This window comes from Rana temporaria, chromosome 1 (genome assembly GCF_905171775.1).
Source record: "Rana temporaria chromosome 1, aRanTem1.1, whole genome shotgun sequence".
NCBI classification, from domain to species: Eukaryota; Metazoa; Chordata; class Amphibia; order Anura; family Ranidae; genus Rana; species Rana temporaria.
In genome coordinates this window covers 642,322,663-642,350,412 of record NC_053489.1, presented here as the reverse complement: position 1 = coordinate 642,350,412, position 27,750 = coordinate 642,322,663, and the positions used below count along the sequence as shown (strand labels likewise).

At 42.5% G+C, this 27,750-nt stretch overlaps 1 protein-coding gene across 3 annotated transcripts in view; it reads right to left on the bottom strand.

Annotated features, from left to right (window-relative positions):
- Positions 1 to 256: 256 nt before the first annotated feature.
- The window catches only part of LOC120924521 (pantothenate kinase 2, mitochondrial-like), a 46,271-nt gene continuing 18,777 nt past the window's right edge, over positions 257 to 27,750 (bottom strand). Inside the window, exons 2-8 of one of the 3 annotated variants that reach the window (XR_005746376.1) lie at positions 25,391 to 25,743; positions 23,374 to 23,627; positions 22,827 to 23,003; positions 16,006 to 16,129; positions 5,849 to 5,974; positions 2,132 to 2,249; positions 257 to 1,026 (exon numbers count right to left, since the gene is read on the bottom strand). Coding sequence is in view for 2 of the 3 variants with exons in the window: in XM_040335482.1 (XP_040191416.1) it covers positions 2,190 to 2,249; positions 5,849 to 5,974; positions 16,006 to 16,129; positions 22,827 to 23,003; positions 23,374 to 23,627; positions 25,391 to 25,743 (1,094 nt within the window). In the remaining variant the exon portion in view is untranslated. Of the gene's footprint in view, positions 2,250 to 5,848; positions 5,975 to 16,005; positions 16,130 to 22,826; positions 23,004 to 23,373; positions 23,628 to 25,390; positions 25,744 to 27,750 lie in introns of all 3 variants that reach the window. The other 2 variants (XM_040335482.1, XM_040335483.1) reach the window with 2 other exon arrangements.

Here is a 27,750-nt window from a genome sequence, read left to right as displayed (position 1 = left end):
CAAGGACAATTGATCTGGTAATACAAGGAGGCGCACATGATTATTACACACTTCATAGATAAAACTGCTGGGAGCACAAGGCATGCTGGACCGCAGTTCCCCTGAGTGTTACAAATAGACTCCTTGGGTATAAAAGCAAAAATCATATAAAAAAGTAGCAAAAATAGAAAGCTCAACAAAAAACTGGAAAAAAATAATTTCAAAAGAGACTCAGTTGCATATTTACACACAAACTACCTGCAAAAGGTGTTTTTTCCCACTTCCAATGCCAGTGTAATCTTTGCGCCATTTGCAGAAATTTCACATCTGACCACCTGTGTTAGAATGCCTGAACAATACACTGGTTCCATCCGCTGGATTCTACATCATTACTGTGTTCTGTAATGAAGTAGGGGGTCAGTCAGCACCTAGTGGTAGAAGTAGGCATCTGCAACACCTTTGCTGCTGAAGAGATCAAACATTCTACAATAGGCCTAACAGTCAGGTAGGTAGGTATCGCCTTCCCTTGCGGGGAGCTGCTTTCATTTTTATTTATTTTTAAAAAGGAGAAAATGTTGCTTTCAGTCCCCAGCTCTCTGCTCATGGAGACCTGAGAGATCGGATGTGTTAGAAGGATCGGATATCAGTGTTGGAGCAGGTGGGGGACAGATGCAGCATCGGACTGATGCTGCACCCACCTAGGTAAATAGAATTGTGGAAAAATAATAAAAATCCCATAGATCTTTTAATACAGACTCTTAGGCCTGGACACATCTCATTGTCCCCTCATTACAAACCATACTTATTAGTGCTTTGATGAAGGCTTCTTAGCCGAAATGCATCAGCGTATAGCCTGTACCCATGTAACCAATAAAGGACTTTTATTCAAGAGCATCCGAGTTGCCAGTCCTTTTTGATTCACATACTTCCCAGGAGGCCTCTCCGTAACAAAACTCTAGGTAACAGCTTTGATGCGAAATCTTCTTGGTCATTGAGCTTCTCAGATCTCCGTTTGGCACCAGAAGGGTTGTGCTACCAGTAAATGACCTAAACCCAGATAAAATAAAAAAAAAAAGCCATTTACAGCCTACAAATAGAGCCTTGTTCAAAGACATGGCACACTGGTGTGGAGTAAGCCGAGGGTCTGAATGCAGCAGTATAGTGCAAATAAGCTCAGAGCGCCGCCCTAAGCACCCGCAGACTACCCTGGTGATCCACAGCTCTGTCAGGTGCCAGCTTCCAGGTACACATCTAAGATAGCAGGTGTATATAGAAGTCGAAAGGACGCTGCACTCCCATCAGTTTAATAGGGATGAAAAGTGTCAGCAGGGGTGGCCAATGAGGGGCCGAGGTCGAGGGCATTTCATCATTATCTGATAGAAGTCCTTTAGACTTCTATATACAGTGTGTAGTCTCAAACTGATTTCGGATTGCCAAGGGTCATAACCCCTACTATTGCTCTAAACCATAGTATTACCATTATAACAACTATCAGAAAAAAATGGAAATCCTAGGACACGTACAATCAGTAATCCAGAAAAGTACTCTCTTTGTACACATTAGGGCCCCTATTCACTGTTCCTAAACGGACCACTGAAACGCAGGAGGTTTTCACATAGCAGATCTGCATTTCATGGCTGCACTGCAATACCAGATTTCATCAGTAGGTGGCACTGCAAGTGAAGTCAGGATTTATGGCTCCAGATCCCAATAACACCAGGGAGCTGTGTGAAAAGGTGACCCCTTTGTGAGCTTGTGAGCCATCAGGGGTATTTCCAGATTTCCTGAAAGTCATGATTAAAGAGAACCTGAACTCTTGAAATAGTAGGACTAGCTGTACTTAGATGATCCCACATCGCAGACATACAGCTATGAGTCTACAGAACAGAAGTGGCTAGGGCATAGGAAGTACATCTGCATATTTCAGGGGGAATAAGATTAAATAGATTTTTTTCCCCCATGGTATTGCTCAGGTAAAATTTACATTACTAGATGTTCCCTATGACATAGCAAATATTCACTTTTTGAGTTCAGGTCCAATTTAAAATTTCAAGACAAAATAAAAATACAGAACTGGCCTAGTTTGCATACGTTTCCATATATGCCTACACATAAAACACCTAAAACTAACATCTTTTACATGCGAATTTACCCAGCCGATAAATATACAGATATGGCTTGGACCGGCTGTCAGATGATTGGCTGAGTGATCAGGTTGTTGTTGTCGGAGTCAGCAGCTCCAGCAATGCTCCGACGGCTCCAAAATAACCCTACAGAGGAAAAACATCAGACATCATTCAGCGATATAGAATTAGTATGTTAAAGAACATAAAGTAGGAGGTCATGTACACACCAGGACTAAACGTGTGCAGATTTGGCAAACAATGAGAGTCTGTAATACCAACAACCCTGTCATAGGACATACAAGTAATGATATCATTTTCAGAGTTCGTTATTTGGCTACTCTGGCTAAGAATATTAAAATATGCTAAAAAAACGTTCACCAAGGTGGACTTGCACTTTAAACCTGTAACATTATTGGAGAGGAGGAGGAGGATGAGGATGAGGATGAGGATGAGGATGAGGATGAGGATGAGGATGATGATGATGATGATGATGATGATGATGATGATGATGATGATGAGGAAGGAGGACGACCGCCTCAAGGTGGGCAGGCAGACCCAGAAATATGGTTGGGATATCCATCTGGATTTAAAATCCACCAATGACACCAGCTTCAAACTCTGGCCAACCCGGACCGCTCCCTTTCCCACCCATCACCATACAGATCAGACCTGTCCACCACAAGCGGGATTCTGGCGTTTAGGTTGTGTGTGGTAATGCAGTTTAATATAAAAATAGAACAGATGCTGACGCGCCCCTGTTCCTTCCTATTTCTATCTCAGCAAGCCACCACTAATATGCGATTCACACAATCCAAAGTAAAACACCCTGCAACTAAAGAGCTTAACCACCCGACCCCCACTAACTGTACATTTACTGATAGCGGCACAGCCAGGCTCACAGTATGTCGCCCCGAACATGTAGTGCGTCCTCTGGGGCGCGATACTGTAACTGGTGGACATAGCGGATCATGGCGCACAGTACCCAGACACTGTGAGCGGCCAGGGTATCATGTGATCGATGCGATTGGTCATTGCGATTACCTGATTATAATGTAAACAGCCATGCATGGTTTTCATTCATGACTACTTAGTGTTGTGAAGCTGTAAATGGCCTACAGCTATAACATTGGTACCCGACGCCCTGTACCATGTGATTAGATGTAGGCCAATCACAGCATGTTAGGGCTACTTTCACATTTCACACTGAGGTGCTTTACAGGCGTTTTGACGTTAAAAATAGCGCCTGCAAAGCGCCGCTCCTGTCACTCCAGTGTGAAAGCCAAGTGTTTTCACACTGGAGCGGTGCTCTTGCAGGACGTAAAAAACAAAAAAAAAAAACAAAAAAAAAAGCAGCATCTTTGGGGCGCTTTAGGAGCAGTGTACATACCGCTCCAAAAGCTCCCCTGCCCATTGAAATCAATGGGCAGCGCCACCGAAGCACCAGCAAAGCAATTCAGCAGCGGCGCTACACGGGAGCCATTAACCTCTTAATTGGCCGCTAGCGGGGATGAAAAGCGCCCCGCTAGCGGCCCAAAAGCGTAGCTCAAACAATGGTAAAGCGCCAACCAAAAAAAAGCGGCGCTTTGCTGCCGACGCCCCAACTGCCTCAGTATGAAAGTTCCCTAACAGAAAGCGAATAATGACTGTTAAAGCGGAGTTCCGGCCACAATTTTGCTTTTTAAATATAAATACCCCTGTAATACACAAGCTTAATGTATTCTAGTAAAGTTAGTCTGTAAACTAAGGTCAGTTTTGTTAGGTTGTTACAGCATTTAGACACTTTATAAAATAGAAATTGACTGGGGCCATCTTAAGTGTGGGCATCATGAAGCCAGACTGTATGACTTCCTGGATTTCAGCCTTGCAGACCTCGCACATGCTCAGTGCTGCACAAGCAGTGTCAGATCAGGTTTCAGCACCTGTGCTGTCCAAGTCACATGATTCTTTGAGACTGGGGAGTGCACAGACTCCTGGAAAGTTACACCCACTACATTCCCAGGAGTCTGTGCGGTGTAGGTTAGGAAGCATTAAGCACCTAGGTGCAGGAAGTGGGAAGATTAACTATTCTGCCTAGCAACAACACTTTGAAGGCATCTAAAAAAAAAAAAAAAAAATCGTAAAGGACTAATGACATTTTTTAAAACTACTGATGTAATGTTATATTTATGGGTGGAACTCCACTTTAAGTATTTTTTATATATCATTACTACAATAAGCAATAACTGTGTAAAAAAAAATATCCCGATCACCCCCACAGAGCAGTACATTGTCACTATGATGATATTGTAGACTAAAGTTTGGTACACAGGATCAGATTTTCATCGGACAAAGTGTAGGACTTTTGTCCGAAGGGCGTTGGCCAGGAACTTGTATTGCATACAAACGGCAAATAATTGTCGGCCAACAAACATGGTGGTTTTTCAGCTCTTTAGTGCCACCCTTTGGACAACTTTTGCCAATGTTGTGTTATGGCAAGCATTACTTCTGAGCATGCATGTTTTTACTTTGGAGTTTTGTCCGACGGACTTGTGTACACACGATCAGATGATCCGACATCACACATTTGTTGGCGGACAATTTTAAAGCGTGCTATCCAACATTTGTTGGTGGAAAATCTGACAACAATCGTCCGATGGAGCGTACAAACAGTCGGACTTTCCGACAACAGCCTGTCATCACACAATTCCCGTCGGATAATCTGATCGTGTGTACGAGGCTTAACTTTCACACAGACTAAAAAATATATACGGATTTTGGTTACTTTTTTTTTACAAGACTGCATTTTGGCCTAAACGTGCATAAAGAAAGATTTGTTTGCAAAATTTTATAACGAAAGCTAAGAAAATTGTTCAGTATTTTTTTTTTAGTTTAAAAGGAAGTTGTAAAGGAATTTTTTTCCCCTAAATAGCTTCCTTTACCTTAGTGCAGTCCTCCTTCACTTACCTCATCCTTCCATTTTGCTTTTTAAATGTCCTTATTTCTTCTGAGAAATCCTCACTTCCTGTTCTTCTGTCTGTAACTCCACACAGTAATGCAAGGCTTTCTCCCTGGTGTGGAGAAAGCCTCTTGAGGGGGGAGGGGGCGAGCAGGAGAGGGTCAGGACACTCTCTACTTTGCAGATAGAGAAAGGAGCTGTGTGTTAGTGGGCGTCCTGACCCTCCTGCTCGCCCCCTCAAGAGGCTTTCTCCACACCAGGGAGAAAGCCTTGCATTACTGTGTGGAGTTACAGACAGAAGAACAGGAAGTGAGGATTTCTCAGAAGAAATAAGGAGATTTAAAAGCAAAATGGAAGGATGAGGTAAGTGAAGGAGGACTGCACTAAGGTAAAGGAAGCTATTTAGGGGGAAAAAATGTTTTCCTTTACAACCCCTTTAAATATATAAAAAAAACTGTGGTAATTAAAATACTGCCAGGTAAGTGCAGTGATGAAGGGGGTAAAATCTTTCCAGAGGTAAAGTGGTTAATATACCTTTCTACCCAAATGTATTTAGCTCAACTATACACAGATCAGCCATAACATTATGACCACAAGGCTCCCACTACCTGACATTTGTTTTGGCCATAGCTTCCAGATTTCAGATCTTCTTTACATATGGCAAAATTACACAGAGACAAAAATCCTGAAAAGCTTGGACAGTATTGTTGGAACTGATACTTCTTATAAAAAAGGAAATAGTCAAATATGAACTTGAACATTTAATAAAAGTCCCAAGACAAAAAAAACTCCCCATCACCCATCTCACCTCATGCTCCATGAAGAGGGCCTTGAGCTGTCCTTTGGACCAGTAATCCAGAGCATAGGCCAACAGCTTCATAGAAATGGTATTAATCCGCAAGAAGTTTCCCACAAACACCACTTGGCTGATATTCTGTAACAACCAAGAGAGAAACAGTTACCTTGTATACAGTCACTGACTACCTAACCCTAAAAGATGTACCTGTGCCCAATCTATGGGCATTCAAGCGGTTGTATAGCCCATTTTTGGACTTTTACCTACAGGTAGGCCTAAAATAAGGCTTACCTGTAAATAAAAAAAAATATCTCCTAAACCTTTATGGTTTAGGAGGAGATATTCCCCCTCGCAATGAGCCGCTGACTGCAGCGACGCATGCGCACAGGGAATTCTCGGCTAAAAGCCCGGCAGACGCCGGAGAGAAGTCTCCCGCGTGCATGCGCAGGAGTGACGACATCACGGCTCCAGCCAATCACAGCGCTGGAGCCGCGATACCCAGAAGACACGCCGAGGCAAAATGTCATCTCACTCGACGTGGACAAGGTAAGTTACCGATGCCTCGTTCTAAGGTAAGAATTTCATGAGCTAGTATGCACCGCACTAGCATTTGCCTTACAGGTTTATATATATATATATATATATACAGTGAGGAAAATAAGTATTTGAACACCCTGCTATTTTGCAAGTTCTCCCACTTGGAAATAATGGAGGGGTCTGAAATTGTCATCGTAGGTGCATGTCCACTGTGAGAGACATAATCAAAAAAAAAAAAATCCAGAAATCACAATGTATGATTTTTTTAAACTATTTATTTGTATGATACAGCTGCAAATAAGTATTTGAACACCTGAGAAAATCAATGTTAATATTTGGTACAGTAGCCTTTGTTTGCAATTACAGAGGTCAAACGTTTCTTGTAGTTTTTCACCAGGTTTGCACACACTGGAGGAGGGATTTTGGCCCACTCCTCCACACAGATCTTCTCTAGATCAGTCAGGTTTCTGGGCTGTCGCTGAGAAACACGGAGTTTGAGCTCCCTCCAAAGATTCTCTATTGGGTTTAGGTCTGGAGACTGGCTAGGCCACGCCAGAACCTTGATATGCTTCTTACAGAGCCACTCCTTGGTTATCCTGGCTGTGTGCTTCGGGTCATTGTCATGTTGGAAGACCCAGCCTCGACCCATCTTCAAAGCTCTAACTGAGGGAAGGAGGTTGTTGCCCAAAATCTTGCAATACATGGCCCCGGTCATCCTCTCCTTAATACAGTGCAGTCGCCCTGTCCCATGTGCAGAAAAACACCCCCAAAGCATGATGCTACCACCCCCATGCTTCACAGTAGGGATGGTGTTCTTGGGATGGTACTCATCATTCTTCTTCCTCCAAACACGGTTAGTGGAATTATGACCAAAAAGTTATATTTTGGTCTCATCTGACCACATGACTTTCTCCCATGACTCCTCTGGATCATCCCAATGGTCATTGGCAAACTTAAGACGGGCCTTGACATGTGCTGGTTTAAGCAGGGGAACCTTTCCGTGCCATGCATGATTTCAAACCATGACGTCTTAGTGTATTACCAACAGTAACCTTGGAAACGGTGGTCCCAGCTCTTTTCAGGTCATTGACCAGCTCCTCCCGTGTAGTCCTGGGCTGATTTCTCACCTTTCTTAGGATAATTGAGACCCCACGAGGTGAGATTTTGCATGGAGCCCCAGTCCGAGGGAGATTGACAGTCATGTTTAGCTTCTTCCATTTTCTAATGATTGCTCCAACAGTGGACCTTTTTTCACCAAGCTGCTTGGCAATTTCCCCGTAGCCCTTTCCAGCCTTGTGGAGGTGTACAATTTTGTCTCTAGTGTCTTTGGACAGCTCTTTGGTCTTGGCCATGTTAGTAGTTGGATTCTTACTGATTGTATGGGGTGGACAGGTGTCTTTATGCAGCTAATGACTTCAAACAGGTGCATCTAATTTAGGATAATAAATGGAGTGGAGGTGGACATTTTAAAGGCAGACTAACAGGTCTTTGAGGGTCAGAATTCTAGCTGATAGACAGGTGTTCAAATACTTATTTGCAGCTGTATCATACAAATAAATAGTTAAAAATTCATAAATTGTGATTTCTGGAATTTTTTTTTTTGATTATGTCTCTCACAGTGGACATGCACCTACGATGTCAATTTCAGACCCCTCCATGATTTCCAAGTGGGAGAACTTGCAAAATAGCAGGGTGTTCAAATACTTATTTTCCTCACTGTATATATATATATATATATATATATATATATATATATATATATATATATATATATATATATATATATATATATATATATATATATATAAATATATATAAACTTTGGGGTCCTGGGTAAACCGCTATAACCACTTGCCAACCAGACTTTTTCTGACACTGTTTGTTTACAAGTTTAAATCTGTATTTTTTGCTAGAAAATTACGTATAACCCCCAAACATTATAAAATGGCGATTGTTGCAATTTAAAAAAAAAAAAAAAAAATGTTTTTTTTTTTTCAAATTGTGAAAGATGTTTTGCCGAAAAAATACGGTAGATACTGAACATGGCACGCTTTAAAATTGCACACGCTCGTGGAATGGCAATGGCAGATATCTTCAGTCATAATGCCGGTAAACCACGTGCAAACTGCAAAGTATATATACATATAGCGGTCGGCAAGTGGTTATATTATGTACATGTTCCCGACCCTTCTAGCTGCACGTACTGTGAAGTTATTTATTCAATTCCCTCCAAACACTCTAAAGTTGGGTTTCAGTGGATTTTTAACAGCTGCTGTTTTATCATTAGAAACAAGACTTTGGTGCAGAAAGGAAAAGAGATCAGCTTTCAGTGCCTCCATTTTAAATATGGAAATTAATTTCTCCACAATATTTATAGTTACAGGAGGTAAGTGAAGACGTCATTGCTTTTACTGCCTATGCAGAATTTGTAATTCCCTTAGTGCATGGACAGGCTACCTCAGCACTCCTACTGCGATGAAACTACAAATCCCATAAGGCACTGCAAAACTGACAGTCACAGGCATGAGACGGAGGCATTATAGGATTTGTAGTTTTAACACATCTAGATTTCCAAGGATGCCTACCCCTGCTTTATTTTGACTCTGGGCAAAAGTTCACTTTACATAATTACTGTCAGAAACTTTTTATCTAAGTACACAAACAAGCAGACTTTACTACCACTTTAAGATGACTGAATATAGTAATACACAATGCCAAAAAAAAAAATCGGGATAATAGATTTTGTGTTTATGCACACTTTTAAAGGGTGCGCTGGTGGTTTCGGGCTCCCACGCCTGTTTATAATAGTTTTCATTACCTCCAATTTTGCAAACAATTTACATATACAATCCTATTATAGATATTATAGTTATTATTGAAGCTTAAGTATGATTTAATATTCAGGTCAGTGATTTCTCCAACAATGTATTTAGAGTGAAAAACAAAACTAACAAATCCAATATTGCCCACTAGAGGGAGTAGCAGCCAGAAGGACGAGCGGGTCTCTGCTCTTTCATAGCCCTGTACAATGCTGCTTGATTTAGATGCTACAAGGCAGCACTGTAAAGAAGCTGAAAGCCCAGAGGCAGTTTTCACAATCACAATATGAATGTTGTATCATAACAAACCACCATCAGCTAATATACATTCTCAAAATCGTTTTGTTCTATTGGGAAATAGGTCTACGGAAAGTTCTATTAAAATCGATGATGTATTCGCCACTGTCTATATTTTACCAACACAACACGTCCTCTAAACCAGTGGTTCTCAAATCCTGTTCTCAGGACCCACTAACAGGCCAGATAACCGAAATACATCACAGGTGATATCATTTGCTGCTCAGTGATTGCAGCATTCTAGTCTGCATCTCCCCAAGGTAATACTTAAAATCTGACCTGTTAGTGGGTCCTGAGGACAGAAGTTGAGAACCACTGCTCTAAGCACTAATCTACAGCCCATGTATTCCAAATCTTCAAGCAGGACTTGTTACCACAGAAGATATTTCTCTACACCAGTGGTCATCAATTCTGTCCTCGGGGCCCACTAACAGGCCAGGTTTTACGTATTACCTTGGGGAGATGCAGACTAGAATACTGCAATCACTGAGCAGCAAATGATATCACCTGTGATGTATTTCTTGTTATCTTGCAAACCTGGCCTGTTAGTGGGTCCTGAGCACAGGGTTGATGACCACTGCTCTACACTACCCAACCTGCATTCTGAGCCAACATATACATACATTTACTGCCGAGATTGCTGCCAAGATTGTACAGCAACTAGTCATGTGACCTAATGCCTAGGCACATGCTTTGTGCTGGAAGGGAGGTTCAGAATGCAGACAGACCAATGATCACCAGCGGCAAAGATCATGTGATCAAACACCTAAGGATTTGGTCACGTGCAGTGGCGGCCCGTCCATAGGGCCCTTTAAGAAAAAAAAAAAGGTCCTTTAAGACGGTGCATGTTCAGGGTGAGCGCCGGTCAAAGACTCGGAGCACTGCTATAGCATCATTGAAGCGTCATGCCAATGCAGCAGGCAAGACGCTTCATTTGCAGTTTTTTTTTAAGCTCTGTGGCTATGTGCTGTGCGCCATGAGCCAATCACTCTCCAGTGTCTCCACTCTCCTCTCTAATTGGGTCCTGCTGCTTCCTCACTGCAGAAGGAAATGGGCGGTGCTTTCCCCAGGGCAGTGTTACTTTCGCTTTTGACTCCAGGAGGACTAAGGTAATTAACTTTATTAAAATACTTTATTTGTCTCATTGTCTGTCCTGTCCAGTGTCCCTGTCCACCCCATCATGTCCAGCACCTTATGCTGTATGCTCAGCCTGTACTGTGATCGGACTGAGAGAGGACAGGAGGGAGGGGGAGGGTGCCGTGCTTCACATCTCCTGTCTGTGTGTGAGGGCTTAGAGTACCTGCGTCCTGCAGCTGTGCTTTACAAATCTCTTATCTCTGTCTGCCTATCTAATCTATCTGACTGTCCTGCCTGTCCCCTCTCTCTCTCTCTCTCTCTGTCTGTCTATCTGTTTAATTATCTATCTATCTCTCTATCTATCTATAGCCATATCTATCTATCTATCTATCTATCTATCTCTCTATAGCTCTATCTATCTATCTCTCTATAGCTCTATCTATCTATCTATCTATCTTTCTATAGATCTATCTATCTATAGCTCTATCTATCTATAGCTCTATCTATCTATCTCTCTTTCTATAGATCTATCTATCTATCTATCTATCTATAGCTCTATCTATAGCTCTATCTATCTATCTCTCGATCTATAGATCTATCTATCTATCTATCTCTCTATCTATAGCTCTATGTCTCTATCTATCTATGTCTCTATCTATCTATCTATAGCTCTATCTCTCTCTCTCTCTCTATAGATCTATCTCTCTCTCTCTCTATAGATCTCTCTCTCTCTCTCTCTCTCTCTATCTATCTATGTCTCTATCTATCTATGTCTCTATCTATCTATTAGCTACCTCTGTCTAATTATCTATCTATTTATCTATCTAATTATCTGTCTGGCTATCTATATCTATCTGTCTGTTTAATTATCTATCTATCTATCTATAGCTCTATCTATAGCTCTATCTATCTCTCGATCTATAGATCTATCTATCTCTCTCTATCTATCTATCTATCTCTCTATCTATAGCTCTATGTCTCTATCTATCTATGTCTCTATCTATCTATCTATAGCTCTATCTCTCTCTCTCTCTCTATAGATCTATCTCTCTCTCTCTCTCTCTCTATAGATCTATCTCTCTCTCTCTCTATAGATCTATCTCTCTCTCTCTCTATAGATCTATCTCTCTCTCTCTCTATAGATCTATCTCTCTCTCTCTCTCTATCTATGTCTCTATCTATCTATCTATCTATCTATCTATCTATCTATCTATCTATTAGCTACCTCTGTCTAATTATCTATCTATTTATCTATCTAATTATCTGTCTGGCTATCTATATCTGTCTGTTTAATTATCTATCTATCTATCTATCTATAGCTCTATCTATAGCTCTATCTATCTATCTCTCGATCTATAGATCTATCTATCTCTCTCTATCTATCTATCTCTCTATCTATAGCTCTATGTCTCTATCTATCTATGTCTCTATCTATCTATCTATAGCTCTATCTCTCTCTCTCTATAGATCTATCTCTCTCTCTCTCTCTCTCTCTAGATCTATCTCTCTCTCTCTCTATAGATCTATCTCTCTCTCTCTCTCTATCTATCTATGTCTCTATCTATCTATCTATCTATTAGCTACCTCTGTCTAATTATCTATCTATTTATCTATCTAATTATCTGTCTGTCTATCTATATCTATCTGTCTGTTTAATTATCTATCTATAGCTATCTGCCTAATTATCTATTTATCTATCTATATCTATCTGTCTGTCTGTTTAATTATCTATCTATCTATCTATAGCTCTATGTCTCTATCTATCTATCTATATCTCTATGTCTCTATCTATCTATCTATCTATCTATCTATTTGTCTGTCTATCTAATTATCTATAGCTAGCTGTCTGTCTGATTATCTATCTATCTATATCCATCTAATTATCTATCTATATCTATATATCTGTCTGTTTAATTATCTATCTACAGCTCTATCTCTTTATCTATCTACAGCTCTATCTATCTATCTATCTATCTATCGCTCTCCCTCTCTCTCTCTCTTTCTCTGTCTCTCTCTATCTGTTTGTCTGTCTATCTATCTATCTATCTATCTATCTATCGCTCTCTATCTAATTATCTATCTATATCTGTCTGTCTGATTATCTATCTATCTATCTATCTAATTATCTATATCTATATGTCTGTCTAATTATCTATCTGTATGTCTAATTATCTATCTATCTAATTATCTATAGCTCTATCTCTCTCCCCCTCCCTCCATCTATCTATCTGTTTAATTATCTATTTATCTATAGCTCTATCTAGCTATGTCTCTCTATCTATCTATCTGTCTGTCTGTCTATCTAATTATATATAGCTCTATCTCTCGCTCCCTCCCCCTATCTATCTATCTATCTATCTATCTATAGCTATCTGCCTAATTATCTATTTATCTATCTAATTATCTATCTCTATCTATCTATCTATCTATTTGTTTTATTATCTGTCTGTCTATCTATCTATCTGTCTCTCTGTCTGTCTGCAGGTCCCATTGTCTGCGAGTGGCGGGGGGGGGGGGGGGGGGGGGGGCCTGACTGGGGTTTTGTTTGCGCCCCCCCAAAAAAATAGAGCACCAGCCGCCACTGGTCACGTGACCAACTATTGTAGAATTCTAAGAGTAGTTTCTGATGTGAAGGCATCTGCTACTTTTTAGGAGTCAAAAGTGTGGTGGGCATGGTGCCATGTATAATAAATCCACTTTAGGGAACAAACACCTTCCAATCCAGCTATATCATTTGTCACCCTGGTCTTTTTTTTTTTGTCTGCATCCAGAACCACCTGCACATAAAAACACGCTGCCGGTTTGCCAGCATTAGGAAATGCATTTGAGTTTGTGCGGGCAGAGTTTAAAGAATGGTGCAAGGACCTTTTCCCTGCACATCAGGAGGCACAGCAGCCTATTCAAATGACAGGGAAGAAAAAAATATATATCGGTAGTGATGTCATGTGTTGTAATGTATTTGTATTGCATTTTCGGACGACAACTATACTGACTAGGGGTGCAACGGATCGTGCCCAATCCGCGATCCGAACGGGTTGACCTGTTCGGATCGGCACAGAATGCAATCCGCGGAGCGCACCGACGCCGCGGCCTTAGGAAAGGCCGCGGCTTCGGCCTAGCTCTGGAGCGGTCGGCCATCTTGGTACACACGGCGGCGGTGCGCGCTGACGTCATCACTCCTCCCTCTGCTCGTGGATCTTCCATTCTGCAAGAGCGCGCGCCGCGTACTGTCTGCATGCAACCGAGTACAGCGAGTTGATTCATGTTGGCTATTATTACAGTGGGAAAAATGGCTATTACAGTGTTACTGTTTACTAGTGTGGGGGCAAGAAGAAAGAAAGTCACCGCTCCAGGTGGGTCTACTATATGGTCATGCACTGGTACAGGATTCCAAGGGTGCTGGCGGTGCACTAGGCAAGCATAAAGGTTGAATGAAGGATGGATGGCCGCACTCCAAAAACCGTACAGGTTGTCTTTTATTAAATGAACAGCGTGGGGGCAATGTTGGCTAAAAATGGCTATTACAGTGTTACTGTTTACTAGTGTGGGGGCAATGTTGGCTATTATTACAGTGGGAAAAATGGCTATTACAGTGTTACTGTTTACTAGTGTGGGGGCAATGTTGGCTATTATTACAGTGGGAAAAATGGCTATTACAGTGTTACTGTTTACTAGTGTGGGGGCAATGTTGGACTGGAACAGTGATGGTGATGGCGAGTGGGGGACAATGGTGGACATTACAGTGCAAGTACAGTGAGTTGGATGTTGGACTGGCTATTACATTACAGTGATTACGGGAATTACAGTGATTACTAGTTAATTACAATTACTAGGTTTGCTGCGGCTTTTAAAGTTTAACATTAAAACAGTTCGTCAGATTTCCAAACGCTGTATTTAAGCACATAACCTCTGTTTTGTGTTGAAAATAAATGTGAAATCTAAAACTCCGGTGGGTGTAGCAAGATTTGAATTTATTTTTTTGCCGATCCGAAGATGATCCGATCCGTGACTCCTGATCCGAGGATCGATCCGATCCGTGACTCCTGATCCGAGGATCGATCCGATCCGTGAGTTTTTCGATCCTTTGCACCCCTAGTACTGACGAATGAAAATCGTACAAGGAAAATTTTTCCGCTTGTCCAATAAAATATTGGATAAATTGTCGCGATCGGCTCTCAAAAGCTCTGTACCAAAGATCCGATTATCATACGATCGCTTTGGAAGCGGTATTTTTCATCTGATCCAGGCTGAGGATGCCAGTCTTACATCGTTCCTAGGGATTATACAGATGTGCGGCTATAGGGATCCTTTCCTTTTGTTCGATCTATCAGTGGCCAGTTTTAGTGCGTTTCCGGTCTGGCCTCAGGAGTCACTTCTGGTTCTATCCCCCCAGAACAGGAAATCGTGGTAGATGGCTCCGCCCCCTAGCACACAGGTGACTGACAGCCTTGGCTGTGCATGTAGAAGGTGGCGTGTCCTTTCCCTCCACTCAGCTCCCTACTCTGTGACATCAGATCCCCACTCCCTTGCCTTCTGGAGGTGAGAAACACCATCCAAACTGTGTACTTTGGAAAGCTGTGGAGAAGAGAGGGCTGCAGAAAAGAACATACAGCTTATGCAGAAGGATTCAATTCATCTCTGTGTATCACCTGAAGCTAATCACTTCAGTGGGTATATGGAAGGGTTTATTATCAATTTAATTAAATATCAACCAAATGAGAATTATTTTCTTCCATACCATCTGACTGTTCGGTGTGTAGCCTGCCTGTACTTTCATCCTCTACTTGCAATCGTAAAGTGATACTAAAGCTTTGTTTAAAAAACAAAAAACAAAAACAAACATGTCATACTTGCCTTCACTGTGCAGCTCATTTTGCACAGAGTGGCCCCAATCCTCCTCTTCTGGGGGCTCTCGCGGCTCCTCCATGCATTAGATAACCCCCTAGGAAAAGCTTGTCCATAGACGCCAAGTGTATGACTCGGCCCCGCGTCATAGGATTTGATTGACAGCAGCGGGAGCCAATGGCTGAGCTGCTATCAATCTATCCAATCGAAGCCGGGACAGGGGGCCGGACACTGCAAGGTGTTTTTCCAGCTTAATGCATAAGGGTGAAAAAACACGAAGGTTTACAACCCCTTTAAATGTGAGTGCAGCAAATGATTTGTGTTTTTGTGTGTGGTAAAGAAGCATTGTTATCAGTTTTTTCACACGCTAAACAGAAAAAAAACATCTAGAGAAAAGACACGGCAAGTGTCTACAGCACAAGCAATGAACAAACTAAACGCCAACAGAAACAAAATGTAAAATCAGCATCATACTGCAACAAGAAATCTTTTTGTACTTGGTAAAATAAATGAGAGCCGTCTGCATGTGTCACATTGGTGCCTGACATTACCTGGACACCCCAATACATGATCAGGCGTGGCTGAAGGGCTCACCTCATTTAGTGCACACATGCGTGCTATGGAACCAATATTATTGGTGATAGTAATGAGGGTGGCTCTGGCCAAGTCTTCCTTGCTCACCAAATCCCTCTTCTCTTTGCTCATCATATTACCAAAGCTGGAAGAAGAAGAAGAAAGAGTTCAGCAACCGCACTACGTCATAATAATAACGGCCCAAACAACTTGTAGAAATGGAATCAGACCATCCACATTCATTTCTGCTGACAAAACAGAGTGGGGCCGACATTCAGATAGGAAGCACACAATTTTTAACTCTCGAGATGAATCTCCCTTCAAGTGTTGCCTCCCAGGGAATTCAAATATGAAATGTCTCTGCTGTAGACTCTATGAAGTATCATTCAAGGAGAAATGAAATGTGGCTCTGCATTGACCATAGTGATGGCAAAGTATTCTGCTGGCGATGCCATGGCACTGGAGTCCCCAAGAAGTACAAGAAGTCAGCATGTTAATTTGTCTGCACAAATGTGATATTGAAGACGTATATAATACCCCATGTATATGATTTGACCATTGGGCCGATTTGTATTATTAATTGGAACTAGCTCACAGGAGATTGTGATCACATATTACTATACTGATTAATGTTCTCACATTATCCTCTGGGGATTACCAACCAGATCGATGCATCTGGGACACATCTTCATAGGCATAGACCATGCTTTAAAGTGATACTAAAGTCTATTTATTTGTGTCCCTTAATATAGACCCTCTATTTGCAATTATTAAATCTAGAACCCAGGCCTGGGCGAGACTACCTCTGGGGGTCATGGGAAGAATCAATCTAGTTAAGATGATTCTACTACCCAAAATCTTATACATGATATGGCACGCTCCCTTATATATCCCACTAAAGATATTCAAACAGATGGAGGCAATACTAAATTCCTTTGTATGGGGATCGGGCAGGCATAAGCTGGCATGGTCTGTACTTAAGAATCCCACGCTGGAGGGGGGATGCTCCCTGCCAGATATTCAGGATTACTATATAGCAGCACAACTGTCCCATCTATATCATTATAATAAAACTGAGTCGAGGAAATATGGATCGATGGTTTGCAACAAGCCGGGAAGTGTGTTTCACACTCCCTGCCAGGCGATATTCAGGAGGGGACAGGGAGGGTGTAGGACACCACAGTTTGGAGCAGGCATGCTAATACATCATCAAAAGATATGGGACATAGCCCTTAAAAAGCAAGAAAGGTCACATATCCACTCACACACGCCACTATGGGTTAATGGAGGCATGCCCGAACTGACCTCAGTACCAGACTCACAGATCTGGGCCTCGTACGGGGTACTGTACCTCTCTCAGATCCTAACAGAAAGTGGAGTCAAGCCCTTCTCAGTGATGAGAAGGGAGTTCTCCCTCCCACAACAATTTCTATTTAGATATCTACAGCTCAGACACGCACTCAGAAAGCAAATGGCATTAGTGGCGGTGGACCTGAGTGTTCCGCCGGTGCTGGATGTCATATTCGGGGCCGACTCGACCAAACTCATATCCAACTTGTACTATAATATTAGACAGCGCAGGGTAAACAAGATAGTCCAGACAGCGAGAATACAGTGGGAGCAGGACGTGGGCCCTATTGAGACAGAGGATTGGGGGGAAATTCTGGAGGGCGTAAAGACCGCATCCCCCAAGCTTTCCGACAGAATGACACAATTATATATAATCCACCGAGCATACCTGACACCACTGAGATTGACAAAGTTCCAACCCACAAGAAGCCCACTATGCCCCATGTGTCTATCGATGGTAGGCACCTTCTACCATTTGCTATGGCAGTGCTCCGACATACAGGCTTATTGGTTACAAGTGACGCAATTCCTACATGACAATATGGGATCACCGGTGGGAATGGACCCAAGATTGTGCCTACTGGGTTTAATACCAGATGTTGAGGTTGACAAATACCAGACCATATTTATACAAGAGTCGCTATTTGTCGCAAGAAAAGTGGTAGCTAGGGCATGGCTGCAAGCAACGGCTCCATCCTTACGGGACTGGAAGAAGGAAATAAATGCTGTACTGCCCTATAGGAAAATGATATATAAACATAGGGGCCGCCCACAAAAATTTTCTAATGTTTGGGACCGTTGGCTGGAAGATGGGGAAACGTGTACCGTATAATCCATGAGGGATAAGGGGAAGTCAGCGGGCGGAGGGAAAGAGAATGACTTCTGAATGTATGTAAATGTGATATGGGGTACCTCATGTAAGATACGGATATGCAGACTGTAATAAAGTTATGAATACCTACTCGGAACGTAATGCCTTTGCGGATGACCCTGAATTTTGAATACATAAGTTGTAAAACAGGAGGAAATGTAACTCCTGTGATGTATAACCTGTACACCTTAAGCACATCTCAATAAACTTATACTTTTTTTTTAACCAGAAAAAGTCATTTATTTAAAAACAAACATGTTATACTTGCCTGCTCTGTGCAGTGGTTTTGCACAGAGCAGCCCAGGGTACCTCCTCTGGCTCTCCTGGCCCCTCCTTCCTGCAGAGTGCCCCCACAGCAAGCAGCTTGCTATGGGGGCACTTGAGACGAGCCACAGCTCCGTGTGTCCATTCAGACACAGAGCCGCGGTTCATCCCACCCCCTCCCTTTCCTCATTGGCTCACTTACTTTGATAACAGCGGAAGCCAATGGCACCCACTGTGTGTCTCAGCCAATGAGGGGGTGGGGGGGGGGAAGAGTCCCAGACAGCCGAGTCTCTGGTGCATCATCACTGGATAGAGATGGGGCTCAGGTAAGCGAAAACTCCTCCGACAAGCTTTAACCAGACACTGATAGAAGTCACGAGACTGCTATATACTGCTGATGAAAAAAGATACACCATTTGTGGATGGACATTTTATGATCACACAACCAATCACATTGCTATAATCTTTTTATATGGACCATAAACTGAAGGACCTATGAATAAATGGTTGTAGAACAAATCATTTGAGTTTCCATTATTTCTTATGGGGAAATTTGCTTTGATATACAAGTGCTTGGATTACAAGCATGTTTCTGGAATGAATTATGCTCGCAATCCAAGGTTTTACTGTATTTAGCAGTTTATATTTGCGAAAATAATTTCCATGTTCTGTGTACTGTGGGAGACCAGATACTGTATAGTGAATGCAGAGTCCTGGGTTTAGTAACACTTAAGGATGTTGGTGCCCTTTTCCCTGGATTCACCCCTGGTTGCATACATGTGACATCGAAGGTTTGTGTCAAGGAAGGAAGGCAAATATATACATATACATATACATATACACACACACACACACACACCCCTACAATTTTCCCATCCCCGTTTAACATAATTTGGTAGCTATAGATACAAGAAGACATGAGTAAGCATATATTTGGCGTTAGGGTAGATAAATTTCACACATGATGTGCTCACTTCCTGACCACAGAGGAACTGCTCACTTCTGCATTTAAAGGCCTCCATTGAGTAATATCACCACAACTGTTTTACTTTCAATTGTTGCTAAATCTTCTTTCTTACGTAGAATATGAAACAAAACAATTGAGGAAAATACACTTTTTCCATACTGAAATTAAACAATGCTTTGGAGGTCAATTTTACTTGTTTTTTAAAATTATTTTTTATATCTGCTTTTCTTTTTTTCTTTACCATTTACAGTCTGACAAGTAAATATTTAACCACTTGAACTCTGGAAGGTTTAACCTATACATCTAGGGGCAACCAAGGGGCTAACTGTGTGCCTAACCATGTGTAATGTGGGCCGCTTTTACTTTCTGATTTAGTGATTTTTCTCACTGCTTTTTAAGAAGAAACATCCAGATTGTTGTTCCTATGAACACAGACCTCTGTGTGTTGTTAGACACAGCTGATCAGCAGGTTTCAGCTTAAATCCATTGCCAAACTTGTGCTGCGTCCAATCACATCATGGGTTGGCGGGGGGGGGGGGGCCCCCCAAGCATGCGCACCCAAAAGGCGGCCGGAGCACGTGCCGCTTTTACTGTAATTAGCAGCACATCCGAAGCCAGTCAGCAGGTGTTGGCCCATGGATGACCGCCAGCACATGCTGATCAGCAAGGAGACATGCTGGATGGAGCTCTGCATATGTAAACAATGCAGAGCTCTGTCCTGTCAGCAGGGATGTGCAGGATTTAGTTTCCTTGCAAAACAGGGTATAAAATCCAGTACATGCCTTAGTGAAAGCAGCACACGGTACCCAAAAACACTGGTTAGGCACATATTTAACCCTTTTATTTCCCTAGATGTTTAACCACTTAAGCCCCAGACCAAAATGCTGCCTAAAGACCCAAGGGGTTTTTACAGTTCGGGACTGCGTCGCTTTAACAGACAATTGCGCGGTCGTGCGACGTGGCTCCCAAACAAAATTGGCGTCTTTTTTTCCCCACAAATAGAGCTTTCTTTTGGTGGTATTTGATCACCTCTGCGGTTTTTATTTTTTGCGCTATAAACAAAAATAGAGCGACAATTTTGAAAAAAATGCAATATTTTTTACTTTTTGCTATAATAAATATCCCCCAAAAACATATATAACATTTTTTTTTTCCTCAGTTTAGGCCGATACGTATTCTTCTACCTATTTTTGGTAAAAAAAAAAAAAAAAAAAAAAAAAAAAAATCGCAATAATCGTTTATCGGTTGGTTTGCGCAAAATGTATAGTGTTTACAAAATAGGGGATAGTTTTTTTGCATTTTTTTTTTTTTTTTTACTACTAATTACGGCGATCAGCGATTTTTTTTCGTGACTGTGACATTATGGCGGACACTTCGGACAATTTTGACACATTTTTGGGACAATTGTCATTTTCACAGCAAAAAATGCATTTAAATTGCATTCTTTATTGTGAAAATGACAGTTGCAGTTTGGGAGTTAAACACAGGGGGCGCTGTAACATTTAGGGATCACTGTGTATGTGTTTACTAGTGTAGGGGGGTGTGGCTGTAGGAATGACGTCATCGATCGTGTCTTCCCTATAAAGGGGATGACGCGATCGATGCGCCGACACAGTGAAGGCGTGTTTACACACGGCTCTCCCCGTTCTTCAGCTCCGTGGAGCGATCGCGACGGAGCGGCTATAAACGAATAGCCGCGCCGTCGTCCCGGATCGCTCCTGAAGCCACGGGGACCGCCGCATGTACCGGGGGGGGGGGGGGTCCCGATCGGACCCCCGACCCACGTCAAGCAGAGGACGTATATATACGTTGATGTGCCTGCCTGTGCCATTCTGCTGACGTATATGTACATGAGGCGGTCCTTAAGTGGTTAAAGGGTTTCTAAATACTTTTTTTTTTTTTTTTTTTTTTTTTTTTAACATGTCATACTTACCTCCACTGTGCAGTAAGTTTTGCACAGAGTGCCCCCGAACCTCATCTTCTAGGGTCCTCCGGAGGCGCTAGCGGTTCCTCCTGGAATCTGGAAACCCCCTAGGAAAAGTGGTCTCCCAGGGGGTTACCTCGAGGGCACGCTCCCGAGTCCAGCATTTGAGTCCATAGACACAGAATGCCGGACTCGGCCCCGCCCCCCCGCATCATTAGAATTGATTGACAGCAGCAGGAGCCAATGGCTGCGCTATCAATCTATACAAATAAGAGCAGAGAACCCTGGCCAGAGAGGTAGAACGGGTCTCCCATAGGGGATCAAACGTGCTCAGGTGAGTAAGACGGGGGTGGGGGGGGGCTAGCTGGGGGGCTGCTGAGTGACAGAACTTTTCACCTTAATGCATTAAGGTGAAAAACATTACGGTTTACAAACCCTTCCCAGCCAGTGTCGTTAACACAGTGACAGTGTATATTTTTAGCACCGATTATTGTATTAGTGTCACTGGTTCCCACAAATTATCAAATGTGTCAGTTTGTGTCAAATTATCCACTACAATATCGCAGTCCCACTAGAAGTCGCTGATCACGGCCATCACTAGTATTAATACAAAATTCCAGTATATTACACACACACACACACACCATAGTTTATAGATGCCATTAAACTTTTGTGCAATCCAAACCAACCAATCAATGTACGCTTATTGAGTTTTTTACCATAAATATGTAGCAGAATACATATTGGCCTGAATTTATAAAGAAATTAGATTTTTTTTTATTGAATATGTTTTATAGCAGAAAGTAAAAAAAAAAAAAAAAAAAAAGTGTGTGTATATATATATATATATATATATATATATATATATATATATATATATATATATATATATATATATATATATATATATATATATATTTTTTTTTTTTATTAAATCAGTCTTTTCTTGTTTATAGCGTAAAAACTAAAAAATCCAGTGGTGATCAAATACCACCAAGAGAAAAAATTTAATTACATCAATTGAATTTACGTACATCGTTGCATGACTGCACAATTTTCAGTTAAAGTAATGTAGTGCGGTATAGCTAAAAAATGGCCTGCTCATGAAGGGGGGTAAATCTTCGAGGTCAAGTGGTTATAGCTGAACTCCTAGTCTGCATTATAGATCTTTAAAAGGCCCGATTGTATATGTCACCTCTGACCCAGGCTTGAATGCGATAGAGGACAGGGGACATCATACATGTAATCAATTATACTAAATTGTATTAAAATATATAACAATTATACCGATTGTAACCATTCTTTAAATGATCCTTTTTCAACAAGGATGGAAAAGTAGTGAGGTTTTTGTTAGCATTTTGATTGGTTAATATCAGGAATCGCCCATGAATGAGAACGGTATAACAAACAACACGTCCTTTAGAAATACTACCATCGGCACTCAAAAGTTGCTACAGTGGACTTACCTGGAGGCAACCGCATAGCCTGGCAATCCAAAGCGATCATAATCACCACCATAAATGTCACGGACAAGCTTATCCACTTTCGTGCTCTCTCCAAGAGCTGCCATTTCCAGAGCCTCTTCAAAAGTGGAGCAGCCAGTGAGGAGGCAACACAAACCGAAAAACGTTCCTCCTCCGAGACTGGAGAACACAACAGAGAATGTGTTACTGTATTATAGCTTTATTGAATCTCTCTCTCTCTCTCTCTCATATACAGATATTTCCACCACAGCTTAGTTAGTAGAAGTCAGGGGTAGGCAACCTGGGGCCCTCTAACTGTTGCAGAACTACAAGTCCCATCATGCCTCTGGGAGTAATTGTAACTGCCAGCCTCCCAATGCCTCATGGGAACTGTAGTTCCACAACAGCTGGAGGGCCCCTGGTAAAGGTGTTATGAGGAGGGAGTTCTACTTCTGCTTACTAGCTAAAATAGACACGTCTAAGTCACTAGGCTCCTGTGTGCAGGCGCAACAAAGAATTCACTTGACTTGTTCTATTCAGAGCCACTTACCTGGTGCCTGTAACCCGTTTATAGTTGTCTTTGGAATACACAGCCAGGATGCTGACCCCTGAGCCAATATTTACTAGCAGGAGAGGGTAGGGGTTCTCCAGAGCATAAGGAATCTTCTGACACCGTTCAGGATCTCTGGGAGTTTCCAGGTAAAAACACTGCGACTGACCATTAAAGCCAATAGAGTCAATAAAGAGTACTCCTTTAATAAGGCAGTCCAGTTCATCAAGCTTGCAAAGTTCTAGTCCTCCGACCTAAAAGATGAGGAACAAAACACTCATTGTTGTGAAAATAAGAGCTGTTGTGCTAAAAAGATCTTTTCACGTTCATAACCAATAAGAGTCCTTGCTTACTTTTGACCAATTCACTGCATTACACCTGACAGATAAATGGGATGCTATGGGCAACAAAAAGTTTTTGTGATGTGAACGGGCCCTATAGGAAATGAATAGAATTTGTTTTTATTTATTTTTTTAACACTTACCTTTTTCTGAGATCTTCAGACTAGTTATGTGGCTCCCAGAGTTCTCTTCTTCTCAGACTGGGTGGTCCATACTGAGAACCTGTGCAGATGTGAGGGCATCAACACCACTTTCTGCCCCAATACACTGTGACCAGAAGGCGCTATAGTGGCACCCCATAGAGGGCAGGGCCATAACCCCTGTATGCAGAATACAATCCTTGGTCTTCTAAATGGTGCGAGGATAGGAAATTCAAATTTAACCCACAAATGGGCTTTAAGAAAATGCATTTACTTAAAAGGGGATTGTAAAGTCTTGTGTTTTCTATAAAAATAACAAACATCTCATACTTGCGTGCTCTGTTGCAGTGGATTTACACAAAGCAGCCCCGATCCTCCTCTTCTCAGGTCCCTCTTTTGTGATCCATTCAGGGAAGGAGCCTCGACCCGGGCCCACTCTCTCCCGATTGGCAAGCTGACTGACAGCAGCAGCAGCCAATGGTGCCGCTGCTGTGTCTAAACCAATCAGGAGGGAGCATCTTGGACGGTTGAGATGCTCATGGACATCGCTGGACCGAGAGGGACATCAAGAAAGTATTAGGGAGGCTGCTACACACGGAAGGCTTGTTATCTTAATGCATAGAATGCATTAAGATAAAAAAAACTTCTGACTTTACAATCACTTTAAAAGAAGTATGGGAATCTTTTTATTTGAGATTCATACTTGCCTAGGTGGATGCAGCATGGGTCTGATGCTGCATCTGTCCCCAGGTGCCTCTACACTGAAAACCGAGCGATCGAACACCGCCGATCACTCCGTTTCAGAGATCCCCGAGCAGAGAGATGCAGACTGTCAGTCACAGGTCTCTGCTCATCTCCCTCTGTGCTTATTGGAGCGCTGAGCTGTGGAGTAGGCCCCCCCATCTTAGGCACTTAGCGGCTCGCTGAGAAGCTGAAACGGGCATCAGTCCAGGTACTCGGCAGATCCAGACATTGTCACGATGACGTGGTGCCTGGACCGATAGCCGTGACGTCAGCGGAGAGCAAACTTCAGTCCGCTCTCTGCTGAAAAACGGGTCACAGGAGTACAAAACTAATTGCACTCCTGTGATCCGTAGGAGAAGCCCAGCAGAATGAGCTTTGGCTGGACTTCTTTAACCACTTGCCAAACAGCCGACCAGGCTCGGCTGGGCCAAACTACGTCATGTTAGGTCGCTTCGCCCTGTGGCCTCTAGGGGCATGCGTGTGCGCCCGCTGCTCGCCCCTGGAGCCGATGAGAGTGCCCGGCTGGTGCGAAGGTCGCAGGCACCCGCGATCGCTCGTGACACAGCAAGAACTGGGATCTGTGGGTGTAAACCACAGATCCTGGTTCTCTCAGGGGCTGTGCATACTAGTTCATTATGCTTTTGTCTTGCAGGTGTTATTTTTTTTAAAGTGAGTTTTGCACTCTCTAGTTTTTAGTAAATCAATCCCTTTGCGTTTCTTGTTTTTCTCATCCACATGCATTTGAACAATTAGCTAGAAAGTGTAATAGTATCTGCTTGCCTGCATACTTACAGTCAGGAATTCCTCTTCAAACTTAAACGCTCCACCACCAGTGGCACACAGCGAGGTGTGTAAACTGGAGAACTGCTTGTCCCGTGCCATCTGAATGAAGACGGACATATCGTGAGTGGGAAATCGGATGAAGTGCAGGCTACCCTTTCTGCCACACATGGTCAGATCCTTTAGCTCCAAGTGGACATCTCGAATGCCGGTCTGTCCATAGGCCACATTGGACGTCAGGTATTTTCGGATGCTCTTCAGACTTTCCACTTCCTCCTGCTCTTCTTCTGTCGTGATGTCTCTGGGTTCAAAATAGACAAGTTTGACCAGCGTCCCACCAATATCCAAGCCAAACCAAGGAAAGGCTAGGACAAAAGACACACACGTTATAGAGCCCACAAGGTCTCTCTAAGAAATATTTCACTCTAATGATCTGGGAACAAATCCATGTAAACAGAAATAATGGCAACCTGTTAATCAGTTTGAAACCGACCCATAAGAAGTACGATGGGGTGGAGACCTGAGATTATAAAAAGTCACAATACAACATTTCCCAGATGGATAGAAAACAGAGCTCCGATTTGTAAATATATAGGGCTAGATTCACATACATTTCATCTCCTATATGCTACGCCGCCGTAACTTTGAGAGGCCAGTATGGTATTCTTGCGCCCGAAGTTACGGCGGCGTAGCGTATTAGGGCCGGCGTAAGCCCGCCCAATTCAAAAGCTGTGGGCGTGTTTTATGTATATTAAATGTGACCCCACGTAAATGACGTTTCCATCGAATGGCGCATGCGCCGTCCGTGGACGTATCCCAGTGCGCATGCTCCAAATGACGTTGGCAAATCGTCAATGCTTTCGACGTGACCGTAAATTACGGCCAGCCCCATTCACGGACGAGTTACGCAAACTACGTAAAACTTGAAAAATTTGACGCGGTTCCGACGTCCATACTTAACATTGGTTGCGCCATCTTTTTGGTGGTTTATCTTTACGCCTGAAAACCCCTTACGTAAACGGCGTATCTTTACTGCGACGGGCAGGTGTACGTTCGTGAATAGGCGGATCTAGCTGATTTACATATTCTAGGCGTAAATCAGCGTACACGCCCCTAGCGGCCAGCGTAAATATGCAGTTAAGATACGATGGCGTAGGAGACTTAAGCCGGTCGTATCTTAGCAATATTTAAGCATATCTCAGTTTGAGAATACGCTTAAATATACAACAGCGGGGATTCGGACTTACAACAGCGTATCTACTGATACGCCCGTCGTAAGTCTACCTGAATCTGGCCCATACTGTATATACTCGAGTATAAGCCGAGGCACCTAATTTTACCACAAAAAATGGGAAAACGTATTGACTTGAGTATAAGCCTAGGGTGTCCATCTGCATGCCACACTGTACCCATGCCTAGACTGACGTTTAACATGAGAGGCAATGGAAGGGGTGTCTGGCTTTGAAAAAAATCTGTGCTCCCCAGCCGTAGGTCCCCTAGACAACAAACTGTGCACACTTGTAGAGTAGATATGGGGCTACATGTGTGCCAAGTTCCGGGTCCAGGGGACCTACGACCGGCACCGGGTCCCCAAACTCACCGGAGAAATGGCAATTTAACATTAGAGTCTATGGAAGGGGTGTCCGGCTTTGGAAAAAAAAAAAAAAAAAAAAAAAAAAAAAAAAAAAAAAAAAAAATCGGTGCTCCCCTGCCGTAGGTCCCCCGGACAACAAACTTTGCATACTTGTAGAGGAAAAGTGGGGCTACATGTGTGCCAAGTCTGGGCTCCAGGGGACCTACAGCCGGCCGGTACTGGGTCCCCAAAATCCAGGAAATCAGGCACAAAAAGGTGACTCGAGTATAAGCCAAGGGGGGCATTTTCAGCACAAAAAATAAAATAAAAAATGTGCTGAAAAACTTGGCTTATACTCGAGTATATACGGTATGTGAAACCCTCACAACGTAAGAAGCCACCTCAAAAAGCTACTTAAGGCTCCATGCACACCCATAAAACAGATATTTTTTGGAGTTTGGGCATTTTTTTATTTTTTTTTTTAAAGCCCATATACTCCACTCTATGTGTCCATGCACACGTTTATTAGCAGTGGAGTTTATAAGCTGTTTTCTGAACGTCCTAAAATCGCGTTCAGGAGTCGTTTTTCTGACCACAAAAAACGGCAAACGCTTATAAACGTTGATAAACGCTCAAAAACGTGGCTCACCAGCGTTTAACGTTTTTGATCCATTGAAAAAAAACAACTCCAACGCAGAAAAAACACGAACGCTATTGCAAAAACGTTAAAAAAAAAAATTGAAAGACTTGCTGCAAAGCTTTTGGCATTTTTAGAACATTATTTTAGCATCCAGTGTGC